This window comes from Schistocerca americana, chromosome 2 (genome assembly GCF_021461395.2).
Source record: "Schistocerca americana isolate TAMUIC-IGC-003095 chromosome 2, iqSchAmer2.1, whole genome shotgun sequence".
NCBI classification, from domain to species: domain Eukaryota; kingdom Metazoa; phylum Arthropoda; class Insecta; order Orthoptera; family Acrididae; genus Schistocerca; species Schistocerca americana.
The window spans coordinates 672,879,552-672,904,038 of NC_060120.1; the positions used below are offsets into that span (position 1 = coordinate 672,879,552).

The 24,487-nt window shown below is 44.2% G+C and overlaps 1 protein-coding gene and 1 pseudogene across 1 annotated transcript in view; one reads left to right on the forward strand and one right to left on the reverse strand.

Moving 5' to 3' along the window:
- Positions 1 to 24,487, reverse strand: part of LOC124594819 (SH2 domain-containing protein 4B-like) — a 639,722-nt gene that overhangs the window by 13,168 nt on the left and 602,067 nt on the right. The window contains exons 3-4 of the mRNA XM_047133263.1: positions 2,352 to 2,514; positions 291 to 531 (exon numbers count right to left, since the gene is read on the reverse strand). Of these exons, the coding sequence (XP_046989219.1) occupies positions 291 to 531; positions 2,352 to 2,514 (404 nt within the window). The remainder of the gene's footprint in view (positions 1 to 290; positions 532 to 2,351; positions 2,515 to 24,487) is intronic.
- LOC124596817 lies at positions 18,524 to 18,641 on the forward strand (annotated as a pseudogene).

Below are 24,487 nucleotides of genomic sequence, written 5' to 3' on the forward strand. Positions count from 1 at the left end.
CTCTTACTTTGGATATATCTAACTGAATAAATAAAATTGTTGTTTATAGTAACAACATGATTATCAAATGGTTATTCTCACTGAGAAAATCAAGGAGTGACAGATTCATTCAACAAAATTAAGGAAAGATTTGATGCACATAAAATAATTTCTTCTTTCTGTTGACTTTCCTTTCATTTAGTAGGTTATCAGAGGAACTTCTTTAATAGTGAAAATAATTACATTTAGTCCCCACTTGCTTTGTGTGCAATAAATAACTTATTTTATTTTTGAATTGTGCAAAAACTTACAGTATTGAGAGATATTTCTTGCAAAGCATCACGTTTATCAGCAAAGCTGATCTCTATAGTGCTGTTAATATTATTCTTCGTGTTATTATTAGGAAACTGCTGTTTTATTCTGCCTCTGATTTCATCTACTGAGCAGTATATATCCATTGGATCTGCCTCTTTGCGCTGAAGGGCCTCCATAGCCTGTATCTGTTTCTGGTTTAAGTCCAGTAGCTCAGTCAATTCTGCTTCCATTGACTTTCTGCAATCAAAATACACAAACTGTCACTACATTTATCTTAGGTTCATTGACACATTGTGGATGATTACAGTTTTTATTTACAGTTATAGTGGTCATGTATGTAGTTGATGTATTACATCTGTGATCACTTTGTGAATTAATTAAATAACTGAATATACATATTAATTGTGTGATTCATGCCATTTATCTTTCATCTAGCATCATTTCATAGTATTTCACTTAAAAAAATTAAATAAATGTACATCTTTGATTACTTTCCACATCCCAGGAATTCCTCTCAGCAAGATCTGTGACATATGACTAATGTAATATAAATTACCTCACATGTCTTGTTTCACAGATTTCATCATAAAGCAGAAACGCTATAGGGATAAGGAATGACACAATAACAGTGTGGAATGTTTGTTGTAAATTGTGCCTGTGTGCTGCTCCAACAAAAAACTGCATTGCTGGTGGTGATAACTGGATATACTCTATACAGACTGCAACTGAATTCTCATGAGAAATTGGAATGAAGAAGAAGAGCTGTATAAGGTGACTTTTTTCCCTTATTGTATCAAACAACTGCAACCAGAAATAAGAAGTAGATCATCTAAGAAATGTGATATGTTTTCTGTTCTTATGATGTAACCTAAATAAAACATTAAACTACTTCATACAACTTAATCAACTTCCATTTGTAAATAAACATTGACACGATAATGTCAACTTTGTTGCATACTGTACAGTTATGAAACTTACTGTTAGATTCCCTGTTTCCATTTTACAGTCCCAAACACTGTAAAAATTTACTCCATAAGCTTATCTGCTGTTCTCACAAGTTTTGCATGCAGAATAGTCTTAATAAAAGTAAATGTTAAGTAGAAGTAAAATCAAGGAGGCATTTAATCCAAGGGACTGAGAGTCTGTTTCCTATTAATTTCAGTCTGAATGTAGAGGATGTCCAAAAACCTTAGGTCTGCACAATGGAGATGATGACAAATGGTCATAAATGAAGCTTTCAAGCTTCATCAGGTCTTGGGTGAGAAATACGTGTGAGGTATGCATTTATAAACTGCTTGTTTTTTATAATAAACATGTGCCTGCTACATCAACACAGACTGTAATATATTGAAAAACAATATATAATCTTGTATTGTGTGTTCACAGCAAAGTTTGTCACTGTTAACAGTTCATGATTAATATAGCAAAAACTAACAGGCCCTTATTGCTGCCACCCAATTTGAGTAGTGCACCAATTATTGCCACAGTTTTGTGACCTATGACAGGACATGTTTTCAACATGACAGTCCATCTCCCAACTTTAATATTAATCCCATGAGCACTTGAGCAACAGATATTGGTGCCCACCTTGTTTGATTGTAAGGGCTGATAGGGACTCACAATCAGTAAGATCACTGGATCTCACTTCTGTGGATTTTTTCCCTATGGGATTATACAAAATTGTTTATGTCTGAAACCTCAGTAGAAACTGAAGAGAAACATGTTGGTAGGTCCTAGATCTCTGTCTCAATATACTACAACTAATAGGAACATTTGAGAATCTGCGTCAAAATTTTATGTGCTCTTGTAACGCAACAATTTGTACTGGTTGCCAATGCTTTGAAGAGTTAGTATGAGCTTAAGATGTTATATAGTGTAAACTGTTTATATCACTACATCTCGAAATACTCAAGTTTAGTATCCTTTAAACACCAAAATTTCTGGCTTGCTAGGTATAGTAGTGCATTGATGAAAAACATACAAAATCAGCTGTTGGCTTGATACAGAATCAGTAAACTAGTTGCTGCTGAAATGAATGTAGATGGTCCTTCACATACCTGAGCTGTTCAGCTTCTTTTTCAGCTTGTTGCCTTGCCTTTTCCCTTGCTTCACGCTCAAGGATCTCTTCTATCGATGGGTCATCTGGATGTTCCCCCATAACCCACACCCAGGGCTCCCCATCTGATCCCAGCAGAAAATCAACCTTCTTCTTGTTTGGTTCTGAAAAAAATGAAGAAATATTATTATGCACAAGCTGCACAGAGAGTTTATTGCTAAATGTGATATAAACTTATCTGCACAAGTTATTGGCATCATCTGACCAAAATGAATTGACTAATTATTTACAACAGTATTTGAATTTGCATCGCCGAAAGCTATTTAATCTTAGCCTGACCAGCAAGCTACTGTCCAGCTAGGAAGCTCTAAACTTGCTGGGAATATTGATATTAGAAAAGTGTGCATTAGTGCCTTGAATTAATTCCAGTCAATATTATGTTAACGGTATGTCTGACAGTCATTTCTACAAAAGCTATTAAAACATTTTCTAGCTGCTTATTACAACTGGGTACATTTCATTTTACTAGATGGAACAGTTAGGATTGCCATCTTGAACATTTTAAAATCTGACATCTTGGGTTGTCGGGTGTTCTGCCGGATATCAGCGTCATACTTGCACGATATTTCAGTCACGTAGCTCGAGACCTTCATCAGGTGCGACCTGAGACTGCTCCTCGAGTGGACCTGGTCCAGTATTTATGCCTATGGCCTTCCCCCTCCACCAACGGCTGCAGGCGCTTCCTCTGTGGTCCACGCCCATTCCCTGTGACCTGCTGGAGCGTTGCTGCTCCGTTTTCCGTCCGCTGCGGTTCTAGGTGTTCCCTCTGCGGTCCGCGCCCACCAAACCCGCTCCTGGGGGTTTCATCTACGGTCTGGGGTACCAGACGTTCCCCTTGCGGTCCGCGCCCCCTCACCACGACCTGTTGGAGCGTTGCCACTCTGTTTTTCGTCTGCTGCGGCTCTGGATGTTCCCTCTGCGGTCCGCGCCCACCAGTCCCACTTCTGGGTCTTCCATCTTCGGTCTGGTGCTCCTGGCAGTCCGTCAGGGGCTCGTTTACCATCTCCATGTCTCTGGTTCTTCTATTTGTGTAGTGTTGTAGCTGGCCCCGTTGCTCCTTTAACAACTCCAGAGCCGGATCCCAGGCTCTGCTTAGCTGGTACCCTGTGTCACGATTCATAAGATCGTCAGCCATTTTAATCTCAATCGATTCTCTTATAACACTGTCCCAAAATCTGGGTGTTTGTGCTAGAATCTTGGTATCCTCATACTTCATGGCATGATCTAGTTCTAGACAGTGTTCAGCAATGGCTGACTTAGTCACCTGTCTTAACCTAGTGTGCCTCTGATGTTCTTTGCACCTGATCTCCACAGTTCTTGTCGTCTGGCCAATGTAGGACATGCCACATTGACAAGGTATATTGTAAATCCCTGGTTTTCGTAACCCCAGGTCGTCTTTGACACTCCCCAGCAGTCCCCCGATCTTGTTGGATGGACAGAAAACGCACTTGATATTGTGTTTACGCAGGATCCTACTGATTCTGGCAGAAAATCTGCTAGTGGTACATATACTTAAGGATAAAAGACAAAGTTTTCAGTAAATATCCATTCAAAAAGCAGTAAAATATAGTTCCTCACTGATGAGGAATTAATTAATTGGTTTCATCATTATCATATAGTAGTGGTAGTAGTAAATTATTCATCCAGAGACAATATAATTGCGTGGCAAAATTGGTTTTCAGTGAGACCTTGCCTCTGGCAGCAGAATTCTTTGTGGCACAAGAGCAGTGAACCATGGGGGAATTGTCATACATCCCGTAACAAGTACAGGGCCACATGTCCAACCTCCTCCCTTCATCTGGTTCATTAATGGGAACAGCAATATGATCCTGGACAAGGAACTTTATCCATGTTCACATGCCATGCTGAGGATGGATGCAGTTCAACCACCATTGCACCTGCCTTATTCAAGGTCATACAAAATATTGCTGAGTGGGGAGCATTAAATACAAATAGATGTTAATGGCAAATGGCAGACCATATCACTGGACAGAGTGAAAACAGTGCACATACTGGTGGCAGATGCAGGGATCACAAACAGTAGAAAGAGACACTGTTGCCCTATAGAGACAGAAGGAAGAAGACCAAGAGTATGGACAAAACACACCAATTTCAACAGGTCAAACATCTCCTGGAGAGAAGACTCCAGTATCAAAGCGGTCTTTTTGAGTGGGTCGGCAGATCACTCACCACTACCTGTATATCCCCAGAGCATCACTCTTCTGTGTGTGTGGGTTGGGGCTGCGTGAGAATCACCACTGTGAGAGGGTAAAGTGCACAGTACACTGTGACGTGTTCTGCTTTGCAGAGAACAGATCTGACAGCTCAGTTACTCTTTGGTTATATAAATTTTCTTGTTTGTGTAGTTACAATGCTTTTGGAATTGCTTTGTTGAAGACTGATAAAAAAGTTACTGAAGTGTTCTAGCTGGTATGTGTCATTTGATTAAATATTATGGAACCAAGATCATTATAACACAATACTAATTACATGTAATGCAAAGCAAGCAGTACCTAACTTGTTAGTGAGATAGATGTAGACTTTCCAGTCCCACAAATTCCTCTCCATCACCAACCTCTTCTTTCCAGAGTAGCACTTGGACTCTACTTTCTCAGTTATTTGCTGGATGTATCTCTATCTTCCCCTGCAGTTTATATGCTCCATAGCTCTCTCTAGTACAATGTAGGCTATTTCCTGAGGCCTTAAAACGTGTTCTACCATCTTGTACCTTCTTCTTGTCACCGTTTTCTATGTTCCTTTCTTCACTAGATTCTGTGGAGTACCTCCACATTACTTATCTTATCAGTCCACCTTATTTTCAACATTCATCTGTAGCACCACATCTCAAATGGCTCTATTCTCTTCTGTTCCAGTTTTCCCGCTATCCATGATACACTACCATACAATGCTGCATTCCAAATGCACATGCTCAGAAATTTCTTTCTCAGATGAAGGTCAATGTTTGATACCAGTAGACTTCTCTTGGCAAGGAATGCCCTCTTTGCCTGTGTTAGTCTCCTTCTTACATCCTCTGTTACTTCAGCCACTGTGTGTTATTTTGCTTCCAAGGTAGAAGAAGAATTCCTTAACTATGTCTACTTCATGACCACCAGTTTTGATGTTAAGTTGCTCACTGTTCTCATTTCTGCTGTTTCTCATTACTTTCATGATTCTCCAGTTTATTGTTCAAATGTGTGTGAAATCTTATGGGACTTAACTGCTAAGGTCATCAGTCCCTAAGGTTACACACTACTTAACCTAAATTATCCTAAGGACAAACACACACACCCATGCCCAAGGGAGGACTCGAACCTCTGCCGGGACCAGCCGCACAGTCTCCAGTTTATTCTCAGTTCATATTCAGTACTTGTAGACTATTCGTTCCATGCAACAGATCATGCAGTTCTTCTTTGCTTTCACTGATGATAGCAAATGTCATCAGCAAATCTTGTCATTGATACCCTATCATCCAGAATTTTAATCTCACTCTTGAACTTTTCTTTTATTTCTGTCATTGGATCTTCAGTGTATATATTGAACACTAGGAGTGAAAGACTGCACTCCTGCCTTACACCTTTTTAATTTGAACACTTCATTCCTGTTCTTCCAGTATTATTGTTCCCCCTTAGTTCTTGTACATGTTACACAACACCCATCTTTTCCTATGGGTCGCTTCTATTTTTCTCACCATTTCGAACTTCTTGCACTATTTCATATTGACGAACACTTTTCTAGGTCCCCAAATCGTGTGAGTGTATCTTGATTTTTCTTCAGCCTTGCTTCCATTATCAAGCACAAAGTCAGAATTGCCTATATCAAATGGTTCAAATGGCTCTGAGCACTATGGGACTTAACTTCTGAGGTCATCAGTCGTCTAGAACTTAGAACTACTTAAACCTAACTAACCTAAGGACATCACACACATCCATGCCCGAGGCAGGATTCGAACCTGTGACCGTAACGGTTGTGCGGTTCCCGACTGTAGCGCCTAGAACCGCTCGGCCACTTCGGCTGGCTTGCCTATATCGTGCCTTTACCTTTCCTAAAGCTATTTCCATTCTTCCGTATTTTATTATTGTCAGCAGCTTGGATGCATGAGATGCTAACCTGATTTTGCGATAATTTTTACTCCTATCTGCCCTAGCAATCTTCGGAATTATGCAGATGATGTTTTTTTTTCCCGAAAGTCTGATGGTACGGTATGTCGCCAAACATTCTACACATCAACTAGAATACTAGTAGTCGTTTTGCTGTCATCCCCCCCCCCCCCCCAAATGATTTTAGAAATTCCAATGGTGTGTTATCTACCCTTTCTACTTCATTTGATCTCAGGCCTTCCAGGGCCCTATTAAATTCTGATTAATACTGGATCACGTGTATCTTCCTTATCAACTTCAGTGTCTTCTTCTATCAACTTATGAGACAAGTCCTGTTCCCTAATAGAGGCCTTCGGTGTACTCTTTCTGCTTAGCCGCATTTCCATCTCAGTTTAACAATGGAATTCCCATTCCACTCTTAATGTTACCACCCCTGCTTTTAAGTTCACCAAAGGTTGTTTAGACTTTTCTGTATGGAGAGTCAGTCCATCCGACCATCATTTCATTTCCCATCTCTTCATATATTTCCTGCAGCCATTTCGCCTTATCTGCCCTGCTCTTCCTACTTCTTTCATTCCTAAATGATTTCTCTTGTTATCGAAGATTTATTTGGAGTTACTTTCCTTGTGCATATGTCTGTCTGAACATCTGTGACGGTACAGTCTTCTGTGATATTCCTCATAGCAGCATCCACATCATTAGCGAACTTCAAATGCTTCTCATCATTCCTCAGTATTTCAGTATCCAACTTCCTTCCGCGCTGATTCTGCCGTAGCCTACGATTCTCTAGAACTTCAGTGTACTCTTCATCATTACTAAATTGTGATCTGAGTCTATATCTGCTCCTGTGTACGCCTTACAATCCGTATCTGATTTCGGAATATCTGTCTGATCATGATGTAATCCAGCTGGAATCTTCACGTGTCTCCGTGTCTTTTTCCAAGTATACCTTCTTCTCTTCTGATTCTTGAACAGATTATTCGTTATTACCATCTGAAATTTATTGCAGAACTCTGTTAGTCTTTTTCCTCTATAATTTTTACTGCCTAGAACAGGGTCTCCAAAATGCTGCCTGCGGGTCACATCCGACAGAGGAAATGATTTAATCTGGCTCGCGCTTGCGTGAAAGCTTTTTAAAGTAGCGCGCAATTCTTCCCGCTCGTTTAATCCTAAAAGAGACATCTAGCAGCACTGCCTTCACTTGTTCATAAGTAATTGAAATGCCACCAAGAAAACTGTGCTTGCAACTGACGGCGACTTCCTGGCTGTTTTTGTTGAGTAGTTAAATCAGGTTTCCTTTCTTTTGAATACGTGTCCAGTATGTCTACCGTCAATTTCATTCGATGTTATGGACTCGACTCCATTTCATATCTTTCCTAGAAGAGGTAGCATATTATTCGGGTGATCTCATGTACCACATGGTAACGACGTGGTTAAATTTTGATGTAATTTCGTCAAGCTTCTTTATCTTTATCTTGAGAACAGAGACTGAAATATTTCTGAAAGAGAAAAACAACCATTTAGAAGATACAATGAAGGCTTTCAAGGCACGTTGTCATAGCTGCTGGCGAGTCTTCCGTGTTGTGTTACAGTGGTCCAAGAAACTTTTCGGCTCCTCACGTTCTATCCAGAGCTGTGCTGGACATTTTCGGAGGTGCTCCTGCCGACTGACGAGGCAGGCGTCGGACAGCGACTTAAATACCGTGTAAAATGAGTGTGGGGTAGTTTATAAGTGGTCAGCAAAGATAATTATTGTCAGAGATAAAATCTAACTATCAATTTTGCAGAGCCACTGTCCATAATTATATCACTTTGTTTAATGGCTCCTTCTTTTCTCTTAAAATTATCCCCATGCTTGTATATTTCGCTGGCTTTTCTATATGGCCGTGGATAATAACAGTTTGTCGTTGTGGATAACACTTTAGTTTTGGAAAACTTCACTTGATTATTTCCTGATTGAAGAGCATGTTCCGCCATAGCTGATTTTTCTGTTTTCCCTAGTCGGCAAAGACTTGCGTTCTTTCATTCTCGTATTCACGCTTTCGTGGTAGATCCAATGTAGATTTTTCCACAAGTACACAGGACCTCATGTGCCCCATATGCCGACAGGGGAAGGAGTTCATTCTTTACGGATCGGAGTGCTTGAAATATTTTCTTAGTTGGTTTTAAAAGCCGGTCTGATATCATGTTTCTCTGAAACCTTCCCGATCCGATGAGTTACTTTTTTGGTAAATGGGGGAGAAACCGTGTTCTTCCACTGCGTTTTATGGTTATCATTAGGCCTACTCTTATTTCGTCACAAACCCTTTTTCTTTCTTTCTCTGAATAGCCATTTTTGTTGAAAGCCTGCTCATGCTTTTTAATTCTTGCACTTAGGAACACCTGGACGCCGAATTACATTTTGATTTTGACTTGCTAAGAAACACGTGAGGGTTGTTGTATTCATTCTGCAAACATTTTATAAAGCATATGTTGCCAATGTGATGTTCAATATTAAGGTCAGGCAATTTCAGTGGAGCTTCAACAGGCCGGGCTTGGAGATGAACCTGTAAGGCGTGAAATTAGTCGCCAAACATAAGTACCGCAACTGGTGACAGATTCGTTAACAAACGATTTATGGATGTACCCTCATATGGCGAGGGATGGTAACACGTAATGCACCCAAGAACATTGTCGAATATGACCGTTTTGGTGTTCCAAGTGCTACAATGTAGCGAGACATAATACTGCGTGGGCTCAATCTCCCAGCTCTCACGGCTTCCAAAGAAACTGGTACACTTGCTCAATATCGTGTAGGGCCCCCGTGAACACGCAGAAGTGCCGCAACACGACGTGGCATGGACTCGACTAAAGTCTGAAGTACTGCTAAAGGAAACTGACACCATGAATCCTGCAGGGCTGTCTGTAAATCTGCAGATACGATCAATAATGTTCATGTGTGCGGATTTGGTGGCTATCGGAAGTGTTTAAACTCATCGAGCGTTCCTGGAGCCACTCTGTAGCAATTCTGGACGTGTGGGGTGTCGCTTTGTCCTGCCAGAATTTTCCAAGTCCGTCGGAATGCACAATGGAAATGGATGGATGCAGGTGATCAGACAGGATGCTTAAGTATGTGTCATCAGGAGAGTCGTACCTAGGCGTATCAGGGGACCAGTATCACATCAGCTGCACACGCCCCACACCATTACAGAGCCTCCACCAGTTAGAATAGTCCCCTCCTGATATACAGGATCCATGTTTTCATAAGGTTGCCTCCATACCCGTGCACGCCCATCCGCTCGATACAATTTGAAAAGAGGCTCGTCCGACCAGGCAACATGTTTCCAGTCATCAGCAGTCCAGTGTCGGTGTTGACGGGCGCAGGAGAGGCGTAAGGCTTTGTGTCGTGCAGTCATCAAGGGTACTCGAGTGGGCCTTCGGCACCGAAAGCCCATATTGATGACGTTTCGTTGAATGGTTCGCACGCTGATATTTGTTGATGGCCCAGATTTCAGTAAATCTGCAGCAATTTGCGGAAGGATTGCACTTCTGTCACGTCGAACGCTTATCTTCAGTCGTCGTTGGTACCGCTCTTGCATTATCTTTTTCCTGCCGCACTGATGTCGGAGATCTGATGTTTTACCGGATTCCTGATACTCACGGTGCATTTGTGAAATTGTCGCACGGGAAAATCCCCCACTTCATCGCTACCTCGGAGATGCTGTGTCCCAGTGTCCCGTCGCAGGTGCGCTGACTATAACAACACGTTCAAACTCACTTAAATCTTGATAACCTGTCATTTTAGCAGCAGTAACCGATCTAACATTTGCTCCAGACACTTTTTGTCTTACACAGGCGTTGCCGACCGCAGCTCCGTATTCTGCCTGTTTACGTACTGTATCTCTATATTTGAATACGCATGCCTGTACCAATTTCTTAGGCGCTTCAGTGTAAAAATACAGCATATCCCTCGGTTCGTCTGCCTCTCCCCCCCCCCCCCCCTCCCCCCGCCCTACGAATTGTCGCACGGGCGCTCTTGCGTGGTCGTTGTGGCCTGCAAATCATCTTTGAACGTGGCACACCCATCGCCTTTCATCAGCAAAGATCAGTCCACAGTTCGGCCCACTTGGCACAGTCAGATACAACGAAAGCCTAAAATATTTGGGAGTCACTCTGGACAGGATTTTAACATACAAAAAACACCTTTCCAGCTTGGCCAAGAAGATACAAAGACGAGTGAACCTTGTGAGAAAGCTGGCAGGCAGTACATGGGGAGCAACCACACCAGTTCTCCGAGGAGCGTCCCTTGCACTGGTATACTCTGCAGCAGAATACTGTGCACCAGTTTGGCTCTGAAGCACCCACGTAGCGAAAGTAGATGTCCAACTGAACTCATTTATGAGAGTAATTAGTGGTACAGTCCGGTCTACACCTACTTGCTGGCTACCAGTGCTTTCAAACATCTGTCCACCAGACCTCCGTCGAAAGGCTACTCTTTACAACCTCTGTCAGCAAGTTTCTGAAAACAACTCGATCCCTCTTCAAGACGATTTGCTATCACTGCCCAGGAAACTCCTCAAATCTAGAAGACCAACATATGAAATGGGAGTCCAAATGCTATCCACAGGGTTCGACCGGACGCAGAGTGGAAACGTGAGTGGCAAGCTACAAGAACCCGAAACCACGAACTCGTAGACAATCCAACAGTTCCAGTTCCAGGCTTCCACCAACCAAGGGAGGTGTGGGTGAAGTTAAACAGATATCAGACCGAAGAGAGTAGGTGCAAATACAACATGCACAAGTGGGGCTTTTCAAGTGACATTGTGTATGACTGTGGTGACACCCAAACAATGAGCCACACTGTGAATGACTGAACAATCAGACGCTTCCCTGGTGGCATTGAGAAGCTCCATTAAGCATCCCACGAGGCACTCCACTGGATCGAGTCCATCAACATCAGAGTGTAGTCTGAGCCGTTTTAAAACTTGTGTACTATATATAATTTCACATGTTCATTTTTATATATATTTCTATGTTTTGCTAAATGTGTATTACTGTAGTTGATACATACGATAATAATAATAATAATAATAATAATAATAATAACCCACTGGCCACTGTTATTGTGACGCTGCAGTCCCTTCCATGTGCGTCTTCTGAGCGTGCAGTCGACCCCGACTTCAGTTTTGTGGATGAAAATGCGCGACCGCATCGAACAGCGGCGTGGAGGAGCTCTTGGAACGAGGGGATACTCGGCGAATGGACTGGCGTCCCCGTTCCATCGACTTAAGATCGAATGCGACGCGTTGGGGAGAGTATTGCAGCACGTCAACACGCACCATCGATCATTCAACCGTTGTCGACCGCTCTGGTGGAGGAATGGAACGGACCACCACAAGAACTCCTCACCATTCTCGTGGCCACCACGGGAGCACGCTGCAGAACACGCACTGCCGTCTGTGGTGATCACGCACCCTATTACGAACCGTGTGCCGCCTTTTGTAATGTCAGAAGGACCATCATGTACACTATGTGATCAAAAGTACCGACACCCCCAAAAACATACACTACTGGCCATTACACCAAGAAGAAATGCAGATGATAAACGGGTGGGTATTCATTGGACAAATACATTATACTAGAACTGACATGTGATTACATTTTCACGCAGTTTAGGAGCATAGATCTTGAGAAACCAGTACCCAGAACAGCCACCTCTGGCCGTAATAACGGCCTTGATACGCCTGGGCATTGAGCCAAACAGAGCTTGGATGGCGTGTACAGGTGTAGCTGCCCATGCAGCTTCAACACGATACCACAGTTCATCAAGAGTAGTGACTGGCGTATTGTGACGAGCCAGTTGCTCGGCCACCATTGACCAGACGTTTTCAATTGGTGAGAGATCTGGAGAATGTGCTGGCCAGGGCAGCAGTCGAACATTTTTTTGTATCCAGAAAGGCCCGTTCAGGACCTGCAACATGCGGTCGTGCATTATCCTGCTGAAATGTAGGGTTTCGCAGGGATCGAATGAAGGGTAGAGCCACGGCTCGTAACACATCTGAAATGTAACGTCCACTGTTCAAAGTGCCATCAATGCGAACAAGAGGTGACCGAGACGTGTAACCAACGGCACCCCATACCATCACGCCGGGTGATACGCCAGTATGGCGATGACGAATACACGCTTCCAATGTGCGTTCACCGCGATGTCGCCAAACACGGATGCGACCATCATGATGCTGTAAACAGAACCTGGATTCAGCGGAAAAAATGACGTTTTCCCATTCGTGTACCCAGGTTCGTCGTTGAGTACAACATCGCAGGCGCTCCTGTCTGTGATGCAGCGTCAAGGGTAACCGCAGTCATGGTCTCCGAGCTGATAGCCCATGCTGCTGCAAACGTCGTCGAACTGTTCGTGCAGATGGTTGTTGTCTTGCAAACGTCCCCATCTGTTGACTCAGGCCGGCCGCGGTGGTCTCGCGGTTAAGGCGCTCAGTCCGGAACCGCGCGACTGCTACGGTCGCAGGTTTGAATCCTGCCTCGGGCATGGATGTGTGTGATGTCTTTAGGTTAGTTAGGTTTAAGTAGTTCTAAGTTCTAGGGGACTGATGACCACAGAAGTTAAGTCCCATACTGCTCAGAGCCATTTTTTTTGTTGACTCAGGGATCGAGAGTCGAGACGTGGCTGCACGATCTGTTACGGCTTGTCATCTCGACTGCTAGTGATACGAGGCCGTTGGGATCCAGCACGGTGTTCCGTATTACCCTCCTGAACGCACCGATCCCATATTCTGTTAACAGTCATTGGATCTCGACCAACGCGAGCAGCAATATCGCGATACGATAAACAGCAATCGCGATAGGCTGCAGTCCAACGTTTATCAAAGTAGGAAACGTGATCGTATGCATTTCTCCTCTTTATACGAGGCGTCGCAACAACGTTTCACCAGGCAACTCTGGTCAACTGCTGTTTGTGTATGAGAAATCGGTTGGAAACTTTCCTCGTGTCAGCACGTTGTAGGTGTCGCCAGCGGCGCCAACCTTGTGTGAATGCTCTCAAAAGTTAATCATTTGCATATCACAGTATCTTCTTCGTGTCGGTTAAATTTCGCGTCTGTAGCACGTCATCTTCGTGATGTAGCAATTTTAATGGCCAGTAGTGTATGTTTTTCATGTTAGATGCATTATGATGCCACCTACTTCCAGGTACTCCATATCAGCGACCTCAGTTGTTATTAGACATCGTGAGAGAGCAGAATGGGGCGCCCCGCGGAACTCACAGACTTCGAACGAGGTAAGATGATTTGGTTCACTTGTGTCATACGCGAGATTTCCACACACCTAAACATCCTTAGGTCCACTGTTTCCGATGTGATAGTGAAGTGGAACCGTGAAGGGACACCCACAGCACAAAAGCGTACAGGTCGACCTCGTCTGTTGACTGGCAGAGACGCCTCGCTTGGTGTAAGGAGCGTAAACATTGGACGATTGAACAGTGGAAAAATGTCGTGTGGAGTGACGAATCACGGTACACAATGTGGCGATCCGATGGCAGGGTGTGAGTGTGGCGAATGCCCGGTGAACGTCATCTGGCAGCTTGTGTAGTGCCAACAGTAAAATTCGGAGGCGGTGGTGTTATGGTGTGGTCGTGTTTTTCATGGATGGGGCTTGCACCCCTTACTGTTTTGCATGGCACTATCACAGCATAGGTCTATATTGATGTTTTAAACACCTTCTTGCTTTCCACTGTTGAAGAGCAATTCGGGGATGGCGATTGCATCTTTCAACACGATCGAGCACCTGTTCATAATGCACGGCTTGTGGCGAAGTGGTTACACGACCATAACATCCCTGTAATGGACTGGCCTGCACAGAGTCCTGACTTGAATCCTATAGAACACCTTTGGGATGTTTTGGAACGCCGACTTCGTGCCAGACCTCACCGACCGAACTCGATACCTCTCCTCAGTGTAGCACTCCGTGAAGAATGGTCTGCTATTCCCCAAGAAACCTTCCAGCACCTAGTTGAACGTATGCTTGCGAGAATGGAAGTTTTCATCAAGGCTAAGGGTGGGCCAACACCATATTGAATTCCAGCATTACCGAAGGAGGGCGCCAAGAACCGGTGTCCGGATACTTTTGATCACAAGGTGTATCATGGAGACTTCAGTGTAATTATTGTCTTTGAATAAAAGTGTCGTTTTCTTTCGCCTTATTGTGCATTTGTTTTAGTTACTTTATGTATTATACTGTAGCGGTTCTTCGTATGTATGATCCCAGTTTCATAGAGCTATGTTGCTTAGCAAGGACACACCATGCGAAAGGTACTTTCGTTATTAAGATTTGTACACAAGCAGATTGTGGAGATTTGTGAACGTACCATCGACGCATGTAGTAGTTCCTTTTTTCCACCTTTCGTTGTCATTTTAATTCTTTCATGTTTTTAGGGTTCCGTAGATCAATCGTTAAAAACGGAATCCCTATAGGGTCACTTAGTTGTCCGTCTGTCTGTCTGTCTGACTGACTGTTCAAAATCCCTTTTTCTCAGGAACTGGTAAACGTATCAAGTTGAAATTTATGTCACATATTACGGTCTACAGTCCCTTGACGATGTAAAACAATGAGCATCTAAGTAAATGCAATCAAAAGATGGGGGCCATGTATGTCACATATTTGATTCTCGTAAACTCATTCATTAAAACCTACATGCTTCTTCCCCTTCACGTAGTCATGAAATTTGGCAAGAAGAAAGGTTTAACACTACAAGTAAAGGAAAGAAATCAGAAAATCGTTAATTTAGAACTATGTCAGACAAAAAAATATTTCTTTTATCATCTGATATCCGACTTCAAACTTAAAACATACTCGAAGGTCTTGCAATCAGTGGTGCCGATATCTTGATGGTATCAGTGTCGATAACAGGCAAAAATCATCGAGATCCTCGATTCCCGGAATGGGTGGAAGGTCTATATATATTAGACTGGTGCTTAAGTTCGTAGCGTTTTCTGTAAGTTTAGTGACAGAGACTTTACTCATCAATAATATATACTCCTTCACTAGTTACAACAGCCTGCCGACGCTGGAGTAACTTTCCGATGCCGCAACTGTAGAAATCGCGTTGTTTTGATGCCCAGAACTCGTGGAGCCATGTTCGGAGCGCATTGTCAACCGGAATGGAAGTTCCTTGAGAATTGTTGGATAGAGAGCGGAAAAGCTAAAACCTGAGGGCGCAAGATAAGATCAATAAGGTGGGTTTGAAATGACTTCCTAGCCCAGCTCCTGTATAGTGTTTTTCGTCAGTCTAACAGGATGCATTATGATGAAGTAGCATCACTTCACGCAGTATTCCTGGTCGTTGATGTTCGACCGCGTCTCCAAGACGTCTCAGCAGTGATGGTTACACGAAACTATTCGTAGTGTACCTCACCGTCTCTGTTTCTGGAGATGGGGGAGTTATTGCTTTGTTTGGGCCCAAACATTCCTTTCTTTTCCTTATGTTAGCATAAAGACACCATTTCTCGTCAACAGTAACGATACAGGATAGGAACGGTCGGTGTTGTTCACGAGGCACTTGATGACGAGCAAGCAGAGCTACAAATATTGCCAACCGCTGATTTTGTGATTTTGGCTTAGAGCATGCGGTACCCACACACCTGATTTTTAGAACCTTCCCCATTGCACGTAAATGTCGCACGACGGTGGAATCATCAAAAAGTTCATCACATGTGCCAGTTCTCCAGTACACTGACGTGCATCATTGTGCATTAATTAGTTTAAACGACTTTCACCGAATCCCGAAGGTATTCCTGAACGTGGAAAACTCTCCTGAAAACGAGGAAACCATTTTCTTGCCGTCCTCTGTCCAGTGGCATTATTCCCACAAACAGCGCAAATGTTTCTGGTTGCTTCAGCGGCTGTCGCCCCTCTATTGAACTCAAAAACAAATTGTAAATGTTCCGATTTCTCCAATTGGCAGTCCATTTTTATGTCTACACGTCCAGATATTTCTCCAAATGGCAAAACGACGATATGTAAACTCAAATAGCAACAGTTAACTATAAATAAGAAATGAGAACCGATAAAAATAAACCCATAGTGACTAGAATACTAACATACAAAACAAAACATTACGAACTTACGCAACAACCTAATACATGATTAAGTTTGTACGAAACACTTAGTGCGCGAGTTCTACTTGTGGGATCCTGCATACTCGTCTAATATAGGGCGCCAAGGAAGTTGTTTTCTCGGATAGCTAAAAAATGGCTCTGAGCACTATGGGACTTAACATCTTAGGTTATCAGTCCCCTAGAACTTAGAACTACTTAAACCTAACTAACCTAAGGACATCACTCACATCCATGCCAGAGGCAGGATTCGAACCTGCGACCGTAGCAGTCCCGCGGATCCGGACTGCAGCGCCTAGAACCGCACGGCCACCGCAGCCGGCTCGGATAGCTAAACAACAATCTAGCAAATCTTATTACTGGAGTTTATTACAGTAAACTGAATTGACAATACTTAACTTCGCCTTTTCACGAACAGGTGTCGCAAGCAATTGGCGGCATACAAATAATCAGTGTCCTTCGATATACCGAGTGATCAAACAGTCAGTATAAATTTGAAAACTTAATAAACCACGGAATAATGTAGATAGAGAGGTAAAAATTGACACATGCTTGGAATGACATAGGGTTTTATTAGAACAAAAAAAAAGTATTGCTAGACGCGTGAAAGATCTCTTGCGCGCGTCGTTTGGTGATGACTGTGTGCTCAGCCGTCACTTTCGTCATGGTTTGCCTCCCAGGTCCCCAGACCTCAGTCCGTGCGATTATTGGCTTTGGGGTTACCTGAAGTCGCAAGTGTATCGTGATCGACCGGCATCTCTAGGGATGCTGAACGACAACATCCGACGCCAATGCCTCACCATAACTCCGGACATGCTTTACAGTGCTGTTCACAACATTATTCCTCGACTACAGCTATTGTTGAGGAATGATGGTGGACATATTGAGCATTTCCTGTAAAGAACATCATCTTCGCTTTGTCTTACTTCGTTATGCTAATTATTTCTATTCTGATCAGATGAAGCGCCACCTGTCGGACATTGTTTGAACGTTTGTATTTTTTTGGTTCTAATAAAACCCCATGCCATTCCAACGATGGGTGTCAATTTGTACCTCTCTGTCTACATTATTCCGTGATTTATTCGGTTTTCAAATTTATACTGACTTTTTGATCACCCAGTATAAAATTTCCATGCAAGCACACCACACAAGTTCATAAGTCACTGCTATAGAGTTTGTATCACAGCTCGTCTTGTAGTGCGGCTTTTCTAGTGCGGCCGAGGCTGGCTGGAGTTGCGCTTATATTCTCTTCGTATAGGTGCCGCTCCTGTCGTGGTGTCATCCTAGTCAGCGTTCTGCAGGCTGACGTCGTCTCACAGCCTCCTCTGGTGTATCGTTCAGGCCGACATGCCGACGCTTGATATTACACCGGAACACTACTCGTAACTGTTGATTCATTTGGCCCCCCGTCCTCGGTGATCACTGGGACAACGCCCGGTTGCCCCAGCCTAGACACAGTCCTGGGATTCGGGCAGCGGTTTCAGCGAGTTGTTGGCTGTTTCACTTGGGGGCGCCGTGGCGGCGGTCAGCGTGACACACGGCTACTCGCGGCGTAAGCTACAGTGAAAGTGTGGGTGTGAGGCCGCAGGCGGCGTGTTTGCTCCGTGTGTTGGCTGCTCGCCACGACGCGACGGCCAAGTTCACGGCTGCTGTCTGCTGGCGGGCAACACTTTCACTGGCCGGAGATACGCTGCCTGCCGCCCTTGCCATAGCCAGCCGGCCACGAGGCAGCAGTTAGCGGAGTACAGTTGGACGCAGTGTTTCCCTGACGTACACAGAGCCTTAATTCAGTCCCGCACTGCCGCTTAGCGCACAAGACACGTTCGTACATGATATCTGAGCAGCTAGGCCATCGGATTGAAGACTTCCTGGCAGACAGGCATTTTTTGTTAGTCTTATGACTGCTTTGTGGCAACGGCCTTGCCGCAGTGGATACACCGGTTCCCGTCAGATCACCGAAGTTAAGCGCTGTCGGGCGTGGCTGGCGTTTGGATGGGTGACCATCTGGGCCGTCATGCACTGTTGCCATTTTTCGAGGTGCACTCAGCCTCGTGATGCCAATTGAGGAGCTACTCGACCGAATAGCAGCGGCTCCGGTCAAAGAAAACCATCATAACGACCGGGAGAGCGGTGTGCTGACCACATGCCCCTCCTATCCGCATCCTCATCTGAGGATGGTACGGCGGTCGGATGGTCCAGATGGGCCACTTGTGGCCTGAAGACGGAGTGCTTTTTTATGATTGCTTTGATGCGGCCTCCCACGACTTCCTCTGCTGCGCCAACATCTTCATATCAGAGTGTCATCACTTGCACCTTCTGTCCTCAATTCTTTGACGGGTGTGGTCCAGTCTCTGTCTTGTGCTACAATGTTTACCCTCTACAGCTTCTTCTAACACAATGGAAGTAATTGACTGCTGTCATAACACATGTCCTATCATCCTCTCCCTTCTTCCTTTCAGTATTCTCCATATGTTCCTTTCTTCGCCGACCCTGAGGAGGACCTTCTCATTCTCTACCTTGTTAGTCGACCTAATTTTCAACACCATTCTAATAGCACCACAGGCCGACCAGAGTGGCCGAGCGGTTCTAGGTGCTTCAGTCTGGAACCGCGCGATCTCTACGGGCGCAGGTTCGAATCCTGCCTCGGGCATGGATGTATGTGGTGTCCTTAGGTTAGTTAGGTTTAAGTAGTTCTAAGTTCTAGGGGACTGATGACCTCAGATGTTAAGTCCCATAGTGCTCAGAGCCATATTTTAATAGCACCACATCTCAAACGCTTCAGTTCTCTTCCTTTTTGCCCATAACTGTCTTCCCTACAACGCTGTGCTCCAAACACACACTCTCAAAAATTTCTTTCTCCAACTAAAACCGATTATTGATAGTAGTGGACTTCCTTCGGCGAGGAATGCTGTCTTTGCCTGTTTTAGTGTGCTTTTTATGTCCGCCCTCCTTCATCCATCATGTTCTACTTTGATTCCAAGATAACCGATTCTCCACTTGGACCATGTCGTGGACACCAATTTTGATGTTAAGTTTACCGCTAATCTCATTTTTGATACTCCTCGTTACCTTCTTCAATTTGACATCCAAATCCGTATTCTGTACTCATTACGCCGTTCATCCCATTCAACGGGCCCTGTAATTCTTTTTCACTTACAGTGAGGGTAGCAACGTCATCAGCGAGTATTACGTTGATATTCTTCCAGCCTGAATTTTCTTTCATTACCGTCATCGCTTCTTCGAACTGTAGCCCAGTGGCCAGCGAAATGGCTGCCAAGTGGAGAACCCATGTTTGACTCCTCGCATCCCCAGAGATGTTCACTTGGTAGGAGAACTGGAACAGGGTCTTCTTGTTGTGTACGACCTTGTACACAACGGTAAGGAGAGGTTGGCTACAGAGTGGTACAGCGCCTGTCGTCCCAAGGAAACTGGGCAGGAGCAGAAATGATTAGCGAACACGCAAATACAATAAACAAAAGCTTTAGTGAACTTGTAGTTTTGTTCAAGTATTGCAAAGAAACTTTACAGGAGAACAAAATGGTTCAAATGGCCCTGAGCACTATGGGACTTATGATCTGAGGTCTTCAGTCCCCTAGAACTTAGAACTACTTAAACCTAACTAACCTAAATACGTCACACACATCCATGCCCGAGGCAGGATTCGAACCTGCGACCGTAGCGGTCGCGCGGTTCCAGACTGAAGCTCCTAGAACCGCTCGGCCACACCGGCCGGCTACAGAAGGACAAACAGCAATAAAGTCCAGTCGTTACAAAAGAGCGTGAGGGTCCCACGAGTAACTGTCAAGAGTGACTAAGATTGTCAAAGATTGCCACTGAGAGGCCACCACCAATCCTATACCGCGGCGGCAGAGGGCAAGCGTAGACAGAACTGCTGAAGGCGTGGGTCAGCAGGCGCAGATCATTGGATCCGTCGGTTCCCGCGCGACCTCTGTCTGCCTCTGTCGGAAACGTGCACTTTCGTTGCCAATTTCGGGACGCCAGTGGAGGTGGAATCGATCTATGGTATCACACTACTCAGCCTTGTGATGCCAACTGAACGACACGACCGAGTATTACCGGCTCCAGGACGCTAACCCAACAATGGCCAGGTGAGCTGTGTGCTGACCATATGCCTCTCCATATTTCATTCAAGTGACACCTTCGGCTGATGGGTGACATGGCAGTCGGTTGGTCCCGACTAACCAGCCTGTGACCAGACTGGCAGAGCTTTCATTTTTTACTCCCCTCCTTCCGAACAGTAGGGGCTGAAGACTGCATCACTGTCGAACATCCTTTTCAATTCGAGCACTCTGTTCTTGATCTTCCATTCTTATTGTCCCCTCTTGGTTTTTGTGTACATTATGCTTGCTATCTTTGGGACTGTGTGGATTGTGGATGATTTTTTTTCCGAAAGTCTGATGCTATGTCTCCAGTCTCATAGGTAAGAGATACTACGAGGGTAATCCCAAAAGTAAGGTCTCCTATTTTTTATAAGTACATAGGCCTGTTTATTTCTACAATGGTTAACATTAACTTACAGCTTGAACATTTAGCAATTTTACGACATAATCACCATTTCTGTCGATGCATTTTTGTAGACGCTGTGGCAGTTTTTGTATGCCCATGCCATACCAACTCGCCGCTATGCTGTTCAGAAAATTATGAACCTCTTCTTTCACTTCGTCGTCGGAGCTGACTCGCTCTCTGGCCAAATGTTCTTTTAACCTAGAGAACGGTTGATAGTCACTGGGCGCCAAGTCAGGACTACAGGGTGGGTTGGTGATTATGTTCCACTGAAACTGTTGCAGGAGAGCAACTGTTTGCCGAGCGATGTGTGGGCAAGCGTTGGTATGGAGAATGTGTACGCCCTTGCTCAACATTCCTCTTTTCCGGTTCTGAATTGCCCGTTTGAGTTTTTTCTGGGTCACACAGTACCTGTCAGCGTTAATTGTGGTCCCAGCGATTCAGCTCCGACGACGAGGTGAAAGAAGAGGTTCATAACTTTCTGAACAGTATGGCGGCGAGCTGGTATGGCACGGGCATACAAAAACTGCCACAGTGTCTACAAAAATATATCGACAGAAATGGTGATTATGTCGAAAAATAGCTAATGTTCAAGCTGTAAACCTATGTAAACCATTGTAGAAATAAACAGGTCTATGTACTTATAAAAAAAAAAAATAGGAGACCTTCATTTTGGTATTACCCTCGTAGAATATGGTTTGGTTGCCATTTCCCCAGATAATTTCAGACATTGCGAAGGAATGTTATCTATGATTTCCACCTCATATCGCTATTAAACAAGAAGCAACGTTACAGGCAACGGTTGTGTCAGGTGTTCCTCAAAGTAGGGTGATAGCGTTTCTGTTGGTTACAATATAAACGGTGATTCAGCTGCCCCTACTGATTTGTTTAATGCAACCCGCAAATTCTTCAAATACCATGCGTGAGTTTTTAGCATTCTGTCTCTCATTGTGAGCAAACTGAGTCCTACAGAACATTTTTGTACTTAAATTTTGTACTGGGATAGGTTTTTGTTAGAGGCTGTAGTTTACGTGTTTTTCAAGAAAAATGCACAAAAGTAACCCACAAATGCATTCCCACTCCCACACTCAGCCCCCTCTAACCTGGATTTGTAGTATGTAATTCATGATAATCCCTGCTACCAATGTAAAAAAATTTGCGAGTGCAGGAATTATTCCCAACATTCGACGTATTTGGTCTCCATTGACTGGTCTTATTACGCCACGGGCTTTTTTGAGCACTTACCACTCGTAAAACTGATGTTGGTGTAAATTTCATTTAACAATTTTGTGAATTTTAGCATTGCAAAATAAACAATTACATCGTTGTATTCGTCAAGCTTTCTGGCTACGAAAGTGCTGTGTTTGTAAAGGTTACGCCTGGATCGAATTGTCAACGTAATTAGTTTTAGGGTAACCTTTACAAAAACCGTTTTTCTTTCACTAACATCACGGGCATGTTTAAATCAATAATGTTAACGAAACAACCAACTATGCTGGTGGTGTAATAGCCCAATCGTTAGAGACAAAAAATGTCGAATATCGGGAATACTTCGCGTAGTCGGAAATTTTTGTACAGTGGTTGGAGGAAGTCCTAACTGGTGAGAGGTGAGTAGGGGGTGGAGGCGTATTTGAAGGTCACTTTTGAACGTTTTTCTTGAATCACTCGAAAACCGTGGTCTTCAGCGAAAACGTATCCCAATACAAAAGTTAATTACATTAAATTTGCCCCAAAAAAGGTCTTTCTCATTTTTACTGTAGGACCTACAGTTTGCACAAAGCGAGCTAGAGGATATGAAAAACTAGCGTGTGGTTTTTGAAGGCAATGTGGGTTGCATACAACCCACCGGTAGGGGCAGATGAATTACCCTGTATGTATACTTCTGCCCATTAACTTGAACACCAGGAACGATAACAAATAACACAATTTTGCTTCTGGTGTATGTAGTAGGAAGAATACACGGTTGAGTACATGGAGTGAGAAACTTAGTCTGGGAATGGAGTTGAACTGCGTTTGGATGACAGACAAGGTACATCATTCTAAGCTGTTTCTACTCTATGCCAGAGTTCCTCAATCCTAATGGCAGGCGACTGGCGGTGTTTTGAGTCTCTTCGCAACCCACGACCACATGTTTTCAATGGCTGAGAGATCTTAAAATGTGTTAGCCGTGGCAATAGTCGAACACCTCCTGTATCGTATTATGTCCAGGATACGGGCAACATGGGGTCTTGTGCTATCATGTTGAAAGATAACACCATAGAGATCTCGAAGATTCGGCAGGCACCGGTCTTAAGGCGTCAGAAATCTACGCTAGCCAGAGGTCACCATGTTAGGGACCCAGTCGCAACCCCTAGCATCATTCCAGGTGCTACACGCGTATGACTGTGACGAAGCCTCTACAGACGTCTATCTCCTACGTGATGCTGAACTGAGCCTCTTCTGCAAAGACAGCGTAGTGGTAACTTTGTGTGCAGTGTTGTTGGACGCACACTGTCCGCATGCCTCTCTCCGCTGCCTCTTCAAAGGAAGCTGCAATTATGGTCGACGTTCAGACAGTCCATTGTGATCTAGACGTCGTCGCACTGTCTTTGTAGATACTTGTCTTGCCGCAAATAATCCCATTTCCTGAGTCATGCTAAATAACGTGTTTGTATATCAAATGTTCAGATGTGTGTGAAGTCCTAAGGGACCAAACTGCTGAGGTCCTCGGTCCCTAGACTTACTCGCTACTTAAACTAACTTACGTTAAGGACAACACACACACCCATGGGCGAGGGAGGAATGGAACCTCCGGCGGGAGGGGCCGTGCGATTCGTGACATGGCGCCTCTAACCGCGCCGCCACTCCGCCCTGCTGTTTGTATAGCCTACTTGACAGAGCAAACACCAGGTCTGTCCTCTCGAGTGTTTGTCGTGCGAGACCGTTGAGGTTCTGCATGACATTCAGTACGGCTCTTGTGGACCTATCGAATCCATAATAGCACGACGGTAGTGGTATCCCGACCAACGCGAACAGCATTATCGCGGAACGATAAACAGCAGTATTGATACACCATGATCTGCGTGCTGGTAGACAATTTCCTTTTTACACGAGAAAGCGAGATCTTCTCACAACTAACCAACATTCAAATGCGATTTCAAAATCAGATATTCCGCTGCATAATCTTTCCTTACAAACAGACTGTTGTTGGCGTTACTCTTGCCTACTCTATGCTGTGTGCTTAAAAGTTAAATCATTTGCATCTCCAAGCATGTACGAAGGCCGTTCAGTAAACAATGCAACACATTTTTTTATGAAGGGAGGCTGCTTTTATTAAGGATTCCAGTACACCATTTTATTCCCCAGTCTTC